Source organism: Triticum aestivum, chromosome 3D, assembly GCF_018294505.1.
Source record: "Triticum aestivum cultivar Chinese Spring chromosome 3D, IWGSC CS RefSeq v2.1, whole genome shotgun sequence".
NCBI classification, from domain to species: domain Eukaryota; kingdom Viridiplantae; phylum Streptophyta; class Magnoliopsida; order Poales; family Poaceae; genus Triticum; species Triticum aestivum.
In genome coordinates, this window is record NC_057802.1 from 28,433,819 (window position 1) to 28,444,999 (window position 11,181).

The following is an 11,181-nucleotide window of genomic DNA, read 5'->3' on the forward strand; positions in this document are numbered from 1 at the left end:
GAGGGGCGCCTGCGGCGGGGGACGGGATCGGGCTCCCCCCCGATCCAAGCGAGAGGGGAGGGAGAGAGTGGGGGGGTCGTGGGGGATTTGGGGGAGATGGTGATAGGTTAGGGTTTGGGGTCAGGGGTTAAGCAGGGGGGGTGAGGGGCCGGTTGGGCCAGTGGGCTGGCCGGCTGGGCCGTTGGCCCAGTTGGCCAGGGGGCCTTTTGTTTGTTTGTTGTTGTTGTTTTTTATATTTCTTTTCTGTTTTCTTTTCTTTATCTATTTCTTTTATTTTAGTTATGTAAAATTTATCACCAGCACCTAACTTAGTATTTGTAAATATACTACTGCCACAATAACTTTGGCACCTAGCTAAAATAGTTTAGTATTTTGTAAAATATAATAGGGGTATAATTAATTGTTTATGTTGTTGTTTTAATCACTTTGGGGTATTTAATTATTTTATAAAGATGTTGCTTCTCCACCAATAATATCCATGATTTATTTGTCACATTGATAACATTTTAGTTTTGACTTTTGAAAACTTTAGTTGTTTGACTTGAATTTGAATTTGAATTTTTGAATCGGTTTTTTTTTAACTAACCCGAGGTTAACTAAAGTGATCATGGTGACGTGGCATCGTTAGCAGAGTTTTACTATAGCTTGATTATCCGGGCGTCACACAGTGGATTGGCAGGAGGTTTGAGTGGCCAGGCAGCATCAGTGGAGGTTACTGGTGCCATTCCACAGCTAAACGGAGTTGGTCTTGGCGTAATGGCGTCGGTCCACGGTGAGATGGCCGCACGGGCTCGACGGCGGCAGAGAGCGCGCTCCGCGCCCTGCGGTTCACGACGGGAGTGGCAGCGGGTTCGGGGGAGTGGAAGGCCACGCGGCGAGCTCCGATGGCTTGGGCGGCGCTGGGTGGCGCCGCCAGCGCCGTGCCTCCCGCTGGCGGCCGCAAAGCCGCTGCTGGCGTCGGTCACGGGGCGGCGCACCTTCTGCTGCTCGTCGCCGACGTCCGCAAGGTGCCAGACGCTCGTGCGGTGCAGGAACAAGGGGGAGGGGACGGGGAGCAAGGCGACATCGGGGCACTGTCGAGATCGACAACCATCTCTGAAGAAAACGACAGTAAGCCACTGAACTGTTCTCTGAATTATCTGAACTTGACAATGACCATGCACTGCAGGTGTTCGACAGAATGATTTGGCAATGAGAAAAAAATTTCTGGATCTGGTACTTGGTGAGGTGACCACTCAATGCACCCAGAGGCTGCCTGATTTTTCTTGGAATTTTTGGAAAAGGATTTGAATGAATTTCACCAAATTTGACAAATCTGGTCCAAACTTGCAGCAAGTGTAGTTTGAAAATTTTGAACTGAAGACCAGTGTATCTTCCTGGATCTTGGTTGAGGGTTCAAAGGACTAGGAGGGGAAAAAGGTTTGGGGGCAAAAATCAAGACAGAAAATGGAGTTCCTTTGTAAATCACCAATGGCTAGAATAGAAGACAGAAATTTATTTGAATAAGATTTAAATGGAAAATAAACATAGGGGAGGTTCAACTTGCTGGACTAGATGCCAAACATGATCCAAAGATGAGGGGAGGTTTAGGAGAGTGGATTTGCACTAAGGCCATGGCAAGAGAGAAAAGTTGAAAGTGGCAAAGGATTATTCCAAAAGCCATAGTGCAAATTTCAAAGAGATTTTCAAAAGGCATTTTCCCAAGTGAACAGCATTTTGTCTTGAGTCCAAATAAAAAGCAAGAACCTCCAAGACCAAAGACAGATCTTGGGTGAATCCAAATAAAACTTTTGCCATAAAAAAATATTTGAAAGGGAGAGTTCTTTTGAAGAAAATTTTAAATCACCTCCCTCAAGTCAAATAAAATCTTTTGAAAAAAAAACCAAATAAAAACTTGGGTGTCACAAGATGTCATGCAAGCTCTTTTCCATAAGCACGTATGACTATATTCGGAATACATGCCTACATTACATTGATGAATTGGAGCTAGTTCTGTGTCACCCTATGTTATGACGGTTACATGATGAACCGCATCCGGCATAATTCTCCATCACCGATCCAATGCCTACGAGCTTTTCACATATTGTTCTTCGCTTATTTACTTTTCCGTTGCTACTGTTACAATCACTACAAAACCCAAAAATATTACTTTTGCTACCGTTACCGTTACTTCCATATTACTTTGCTACTAAATCCTTTGCTGCAGATACTAAGTTATCCAGGTGTGGTTGAATTGACAACTCAGCTGCTAATACTTAAGAATATTCTTTGGCTCCCCTTGTGTCGAATCAATAAATTTGGGTTGAATACTCTACCCTCGAAAACTGTTGCGATCCCCTATACTTGTGGGTTATCAAGACTATTTTCTGGCGCTGTTGCCAGGGAGCATAGCTCTATTCTTTGCATCACTTGGGATTTATATCTGCTGGTCACTATGAAGAACTTGAAAGATGAGAAAACAAAAATATATCCCTCAACTACGAGGGGAGGTAAGGAACTGCCATCTAGCTCTGCACTTAATTCACCTTCTGTTTTGAGTAAGCTTGCGACACCTAAACCTGCTTCTGCTATTCGTTCTGATATGTCGCATGTTATTGATGATGCCACTTCTGCTATGCATGATACTTATGATGAAACTACTTCTATGCTTGATACTACTGTGCCACTTGGTGAATTTCTTGATGAACAACTTGCTAGGGTTAGAGAGAATGAAATTATTGAAACTGATAACATTGATGAAAGTGATGATGAAGACTCTGCCCCTAATAAATATGAATCGCCTGTTGTTACAATCACTACAAAACCCAATATTACTTTTGCTACCGTTACTGTTACTTCCATATTACTTTGCTACTAAATACTTTGCTGCAGATACTAAGTTATCCAGGTGTGGTTGAATTGACAACTCAGCTGCTAATACTTGAGAATATTCTTTGGCTCCCCTTGTGTCGAATCAATAAATTTGGGTTGAATACTCTACCCTCGAAAACTATTGTGATCCCCTATACTTGTGGGTTATCAAGACTATTTTCTTTTTCCCTTGAAGAGGAAAGGGTGATGCAGCAAAGTAGCGTAAGTATTTCCCTCAGTTTTTGAGAACCAAGGTATCAATCCAGTAGGAGGCTACGCGCGAGTCCCTCGCACCTACACAAACAAATAAATCCTCGCAGCCAACGCGATAAGGGGTTGTCAATCCCTACACGGTCACTTACGAGAGTGAGATCTGATAGATATGATAAGATAATATTTTTGGTATTTTTATGATAAAGATGCAAAGTAAAATAAAAGCAAAATAAAAAGCGACGGAAATAACTAAGTGTTGGAAGATTAATATGATGGAAAATAGGCCCGGGGGCCATAGGTTTCACTAGTGGCTTCTCTCAAGAGCATAAGGCCTTGTACAATGGGAGATGCTTAGAGAGGTGCTTAGAAAAATAAACCGAGTTTTTCTGAAGCACCGGTGCCTATTTCTACAGGAGAGATGCTTAGTTAAGCGTCTCTCCTGTACAAATAGGCACCGGTGCTTAAGAAAGCCTGGTTTATTTCTCTAAGCACCTCCCCTAAGCATCTCCCATTGTACAAGGCCTAAGTATTTTACGGTGGGTGAACAAATTACTGTTGAGCAATTGACAGAATTGAGCATAGTTATGAGAATATCTAGGCATGATCATGTATATAGGCATCACGTCCGAAACAAGTAGACCGACTCCTGCCTGCATCTACTACTATTACTCCACACATCGACTGCTATCCAGCATGCATCTAGAGTGTTAAGTTCATAAGAACAGAGTAACGCTTTAAGCAAGATGACATGATGTAGAGGGATAAATTCATGCAATATGATAAAAAAAAACCCATCTTGTTACCCTCGATGGCAACAATACAATACGTGCCTTGCTGCCCCTACTGTCACAGCGAAAGGACACCGCAAGATTGAACCCAAAGCTAAGCACTTCTCCCGTTGCAAGAAAGATCAATCTAGTAGGCCAAACCAAACTGATAATTCGAAGAGACTTGCAAAGATAACCAATCATACATAAAAGAATTCAGAAGATTCAAATATTGTTCATAGATAAACTTGATCATAAACCCACAATTCATCGGTCTCAACAAACACACCGCAAAAGAAGATTACATCGAATAGATCTCCACAAGAGAGGGGGAGAACATTGTATTGAGATCCAAAAAGAGAGAATAAACCATCTAGCTAATAACTATGGACCCGAAGGTCTAAGGTAAACTACTCACACTTCATCGGAGAGGCTATGGTGTTGATGTAGAAGCCCTCCGTGATCGATGCCCCCTCCGGCGGAGCTCCGGAATAGGCCCCAAGATGGGATCTCGTCGGTACAGAAGGTTGCGGCGGTGGAATTAGGTTTTTGGCTCCGTATCTGATCGTTTGGGGGTACGTAGGTATATATAGGAGGAAGGAGTACGTCGGTGGAGCAACGTGGGGCCCACGAGGGTGGAGGGCGCGCCCAAGGGGGTAGGCGCGCCCCCTACCTCATGGCTTCCTGGTAGCTTTCTTGACGTAGGGTCCAAGTCCTCTGGATCACGTTCGTTCCGAAAATCACGTTCCCGAAGGTTTCATTCCGTTTGGACTCCGTTTGATATTCTTTTTCTGTGAAACTCTGAAATAGGCAAAAACAGCAATTCTGGGCTGGGCCTCCGGTTAATAGGTTAGTCCCAAAAATAATATAAAAGTGAATAATAAAGCCCAATAATGTCCAAAACAGAAGATAATATAGCATGGAGCAATCAAAAATTATAGATACGTTGGAGACGTATCAATACGACGGAGACGTATCACATGGGTGCGCGTCCCTCAGCGTCATTTGGAACAGATAGTCCGCCGGGACCCTTTCCAAAGATTACGTGTAAATCATTGACCATAGCAAGTACGTGGTCGCCGGTACGCATGGCGGGCTTCTTCCGGTGATCTGCCTCGCCTTTGAAATGCTTGCCTTTCTTTCGACATTGATGGTTGGTCAGAAGAAATCGACGATGGCCCAGGTACACATTCTTCCTGCATTTGTCCAGGTATATACTTTCGGTGTCAGCTAAACAGTGCGTGCATGTGTGGTATCCCTTGTTTGTCTGTCCTGAAAGGTTACTGAGAGCGGGCCAATCGTTGATGGTTACAAACAGCAACGCGTGCAGGTTAAATTCCTCCTGTTTGTGCTCATCCCACACACGTACACCGTTCCATTCCAAAGCTATAAAAGTTCTTCAACTAATGGCCTTAGGTACACATCAATGTCGTTGCCGGGTTGCTTAGGGCCTTGGATGAGAACTGGCATCATAATGAACTTCCGCTTCATGCACATCCAAGGAGGAAGGTTATACATACATACATAGAGTCACGGACCAGGTGTTGTGATTGCTGTTCTGCTCCCCGAAAGCATTAATGCCATCCGCGCTTAAACCAAACCATACGTTCCTTGGGTCACCTGCAAACTCAGCCCAGTACTTTCTCTCGATTTTTCTCCACTGCGACCCGTCAGCGGGTGCTCTCAACTTCCCGTCTTTCTTACGGTCCTCTCTGTGCCATCGCATCAACTTGGCATGCTCTTCGTTTCTGAACAGACGTTTCAACCATGGTATTATAGGAGCATAGCACATCACCTTCGCAGGAACCCTCTTCCTGGGGAGCTCGCCGTCAACATCACCCGGGCCATCTCGTCTAATCTTATATCGTAATGCACCGCATACCGGGCATGCGTTCAAATCCTCGTACGCACCGCGGTAGAGGATGCAGTCATTAGGGCATGCATGTACCTTCTGCACCTCCAATCCTAGAGGGCATACGACATTCTTTGCTGCGTACGTACTGTCGGGCAATTCGTTATCCTTTGGAAGCTTGTTCTTCAATATTTTCAGCAGCTTCTCAAATCCTTTGTCAGGCATAGCATTCTCTGCCTTCCACTGCAGCAATTCCAGTACGGTACCGAGCTTTGTGTTGCCATCTTCGCAATTGGGGTACAACCCTTTTTTGTGATCCTCTAACATGCGATCGAACTTCAGCTTCTTCTTTTGACTTTCGCACTATGTCCTTGCATCAACAATGACCCGGCGGAGATCATCATCATCGGGCACATCGTCTGGTTCCTCTTGATCTTCAGCAGCTTCCCCCGTTGCAGCATCACTGTATTAAGGGGGCACATAGTTGTCATCGTCCTCTTCTTCTTCGCTGTCTTCCATCATAACCCCTATTTCTCCGTGCTTGGTCCAAACATTATAGTGTGGCATGAAACCCTTATAAAGCAGGTGGGTGTGAAGGATTTTCCGGTCAGAGTAAGACTTCGTATTCCCACATATAGGGCATGGACAACACATAAAACCATTTTGCTTGTTTGCCTCAGCCAATTCGAGAAAATTATGCACGCCCTTAATGTACTCGGAGGTGTGTCTGTCACCGTACATCCATTGCCGGTTCATCTACGTGCATTATATATAATTATGTGTGTCAAAAAACATTACATATTCACATGGATAGATAAGTGACCAAATTAATAGAAGTTCACCATCACATTAAAACCAAAGTACATACATAGTTCTCATTGAACAACATATAGCTCTCCAGAGCATCTAATTAAACCATACATTGAAACTATGTAAAACCTTTCAATGCAACAACAAATGCGATCATAATCACAACCAAGGTAACAATTGATCCAACGACATAATGATACCAAGCCTAGGTATGAATGTCATATTTTCTAATCTTTCTAATCTTCAACCGCATTGCATCTATCTTGATCTTGTGATCATCGACGACATCCGCAACATGCAACTCCAATATCATCTTCTCCTCCTCAATTTTTTTATTTTTTCCTTCAAGTAATTGTTTTCTTCTTCAACTAAATTTAACCTCTCGACAATAGGGTTGGTTGGAATTTCCGGTTCACATACCTCCTAGATAAATAAAATCTATGTCACGTTGGTCGGCATAATTGTCATAAACAATAAATGAACCAAATAGTTATAAAAGATAATATATATACCAAATCCGAATCATAGACAGGACGAGGGCCGACGGGGGCCGATACCAAAACCATCGCGCTATATAATAACAAGCAATAATAAAAGTAAGAAAATTAGAAAAGTATCTATCTAAAGTAAGAATTTTTTTTCTTTCAGAAAGAAGATAAGAACAAGAGGCTCACCACGGTGGTGCCAGCGACGAGATCGGCGCGGGCGATCGACGGCGATGAAGACGGGGACGGGACGTGACGGACCGCTAAACCTAGACAAATCTCGGGGGAAATGGAGTTTGGAGGTCGAGCTTCGAGAGGAGAAAGCTTAACTAGTGTGGCTCGGGCATTTCATCGAACACCTCATGTGCATAGGAGGTGAGCTAGAGCACCACAAAGCTCTCCCCTCACTGGCCAGAAAAAACAAAGCACTGTGGAGTGCTCTGCTGCGGCGATGGGGTATATATAGCCACCTCATTGGTCCCGGTTCGTGGCTGGAACCGGGACTAAAGGCCCCCCTTCTGACCCGGTTCTAGGCACGAACCGGGACCAATGGTTGTGGGCCAGGAGCGAGGACCATTGGTCCCGGTTCGTGCCTAGAACCGGGACAAATGGGTCCACACGAACCGGGACAAATGCCTCCTGAGGACCGGCCGCCCCCCTGGGCGCATGAACCGGGACGTATGCCCCCCATGGGTCCCGGTTCGTGACAGAACCGAGACTAATGGGCTGCCCAGGCCCCAACCAAAGCCCTGTTTTGTACTAATGCCAGCTCAAGGTGAAAAAAGTAAACCTCTAGCATGTTTCTCCAATAACCATGGTTTATTAGTTAGAGCGCAATCTTACTGTAAGCACACAAGTCGGCAAGGTAGATTCATGTTAGTTGTTATCCTACCTTCTGAAAAAAGGTGGCCTGAATCCCACCCATCTAAACTGTATTGAAGTGATGCTCATACTTTTGAGACTCTTACTAGAGAAATGAAAAAAAGTGACGTCGCAACAAATTTAAGATCTCTACGAGTAGTTTGACCATTATGTTCTTTTATAAAACCTATCACGTTTTTCTATAGTTGGGAAATTATTAGTTAGAAAAAAGTGACGCCAAAAGTTTTTTTCTTTGGCAATATGATCACTGTGTTCTTTTCATCGGAGAGAAATGGAAGGGTTTTCAATTAAGCCCATCATAACATTCAGGACATTCACGGGGATATCAATCAGATTATAGGTCACGGATAGCTGCTGGAGCCTCAAGTGTGAGAGACAGAGATTTAGTGGTGGTATAGGTCGTCTAGATCGATTATTTGCCTATGTAATTTGTAGTTTTGATGTTTGTTCATCTTGGGCCATGCCTCACATTGTGGCTGTAAAACCTTTTCAATCTTAACAATACTAGTAGAATGCCCGTGTGTTGCCACGGGCTTTTTAAAAACTTACTTATTGCATATATAAACATAATGCAGGTCAAATTTCAGATGTGTAGAAAAATTGAATTCCGCTTTAATTGCAATATATTTAGATTAAAAAAATGTAATTGAACGACCTATACTAACTCATCTGATGCACAAAATAAAAGAATGTCGTTCAAGAATATAGAACAGTTTTGCACTGCATTACAAACGATAGATAACACCTGGAAGCGTTTCTATACATGTGCTATCTACTCCCTCCATTCCTAAATATAAGTCTTTTGCAAGATTCCAATGCGGACTACATACGAAGAAATAGTTTAACATGTTTATATATTTGGAGTATTAAATACTTCAAACAAAAGGCAAACAAGCCATTACGTTTGCCAACATAGAATTAAATATATGAACCATAAATTTCACATATTAACAGATGAGATTTAAAAAAATGTAGCGTTACTTATAAATATTACCATGTACAAATAGTTTAACATGTCACATATCATTCTCAAAAAAAAGTACAGATAGATCAATGCCTTTCTATTAAAAAACTTAGATCCAAAATACGACAACCACAAAGAGTTCGGTAGCCATCTTATGGTAGACTAAAAAAAGAATCCAAATAAATAAAAAGACCCTAAGAAAGAGTCTAATCAAAATACATGTGATTATGTTCAATACCAAATGGAGAAGTCGGACTCCTGCTTCTTTCTTATAACTTACTCAGCTCTTTAAAAAAAACTTTGTGTACTTGGATTGGAAAATAGATTTGTAGTATACATACCAGAAAAAACGGGGCAAAGATCAATTGGTCTAGATTATAATGGTTGAGATCTAAAGTCTAATAATACTCCCTCCGCCCGAAAATACTTGTCATCAAAATGGACAAAAAAGAATGTATCTAGAACTAAAATACGTCTAGATATGTCTTCTTTTGTCCATTTTGATGACAAGTATTTCTGAACGGAGGGAGTAGTTATGTATCATGTAATTTTTTGGAAGGTAAAAAAAAATTAGTTTTAGTTCTTCGCCTTCTGGGCAAAGGCCGTGACGCAAGACCCTTAGGTTCTTGTCGCTAGTCCTGGCCTTCTCCTTCCTGAGCCAAGCAAAGGAAGCAAGCAAACGAACCGGGCGATGCAGTGTTGAGCTACACAGGAAGAGCAAGTCAGGGGAGGAAATCCAAACCAGATCAAAGCACAAAATCAGTAAATAAGCCATCCATCTCACTGGTCCTGTCTACAAAAGCAATTTTCCTCATGTCCCAGGTTGGCAACCAATTTGTTCCACATACCAACACGAACCTCGAGCCAGAGCCTAAGATACCAATGTAAGATCTCTGAAATAATTATAGGAAATGGACATTGTAGGTTTTAAATAATGCTAAATTGCACGGTAAAACTCAGGAGCGTGTATTATTTCTTCTTGATATTCCTCAAAATTAAATTCATCTGTTGTACTTCAAAATAGGTGTGTCTCTGAACTAAGAGATACAAAATAAGGCATCAATTTGAGAAATCCAAACGATGAGGATGAGCCATCTAGCATAACGCGTACGCGCACACACACATAGAGAGAAGAAAAGCAAAGCATGAAGGAAGAAAAGTGAATATAAATCACACATCCATAAGGTTGACTACATGGGAAAGTTGTACTTGAAATACATCCATAAGGAAGTTGACTAAAAGGTGAACAATCTACTAAAAAATATGCATATATATTTTTACGATAAAGGGTGTTTTATTGACTCATAATATAGCATCGAGGGATACAATTACAATGAGCTACACCCGGCCTTTGCATAACTTGGATGCACACAGCCAACACACACCAAAGGATCACGTTGGCAAAAAGCTAAGTCATACAAGACCGAATTTATGCCTAAGTGAAAAGTAAAAGAAAGAAAAAAAAAGTCATGAAGCGATACAAACAGCGATTGACGATGTACAACGATAACCATCGGCACCAACTATGTCATGAGAACACAAGGACCACGAAAACGGTTCTTCAAATGCGACGCCTCCAAGTCAAATAGTAGGTTTTCACCCTGAAGATCAAGTCCGGCCAAATTCCGAGCAATGCCTTCGTCAAGGTAACGACGCCAAAAATGCCGCCATTGCCAGGCATAACCGATAAGAGGCTAGACCTAGGGTTTTCACCCTGGAGCTCAAGACCAGGTACTCGAGATGCACCACCCAATCGAATCCGTCCTGTGTTATCTCATCCACTTGCCACTGAGCCCAGTTGTTGCAAACACGCACTGACCTGACGGCAGGTGAGCATGCCCACATGAGCAAGCAACTAAACCGCTACAAGAGCTGCTCACCACGACACGATAGACATTGACGGTAGAGGAAGGTGACTGGCACCGCTTAAATCCCAATGGGATGCTCGAGAGGCCATGTACTATCTTCCGAGGAGCAACTGATGGCTAATCTGAATTAGACAACACCACCATGGGTCGCCACAAGCTCCATCGTCCTTGCCCACGAAGGCCCAGATCCACGGCACGACGCCTCCTTGCCGGCGGCGCGGGTAACGGCTGCGGCAACCGCTACTTGTTCATCGACACATCCCATCCAGCCCCTATGTAGGAGAGGGGGACCACCAGCCGCGTCGGTCCATGACGAGCTGGCTCTCCATGACGGGATGCAGGGCGGCGGTGGCTCCCTTTCCTCTGCCGCACGCAGCGAGGCAGCGATTACTGCAGATCCATGTCGCCATTGCAACCAGCACCTCCATTGTGTCAAGTTACTGGTCGCACAAGGTCTCATGCTGTCCGAAACGCATCACGGACAAAGCCC

General features: G+C 43.4%; 2 protein-coding genes across 3 annotated transcripts in view; one reads left to right on the forward strand and one right to left on the reverse strand.

Annotated features, from left to right (window-relative positions):
- LOC123076092 (rust resistance kinase Lr10-like) overlaps nucleotides 1-11,181 on the forward strand; it is a 78,047-nt gene that overhangs the window by 60,538 nt on the left and 6,328 nt on the right. The window lies entirely within an intron of this gene.
- Nucleotides 9,123-11,181, reverse strand: part of LOC123073905 (uncharacterized) — a 5,716-nt gene continuing 3,657 nt past the window's right edge. For both annotated transcript variants that reach the window (XM_044496905.1, XM_044496904.1), the window contains one exon: nucleotides 9,123-9,527. In XM_044496905.1, the coding sequence (XP_044352840.1) occupies nucleotides 9,456-9,527 (72 nt within the window). In that variant the 3' untranslated portion in view covers nucleotides 9,123-9,455. The remainder of the gene's footprint in view (nucleotides 9,528-11,181) is intronic.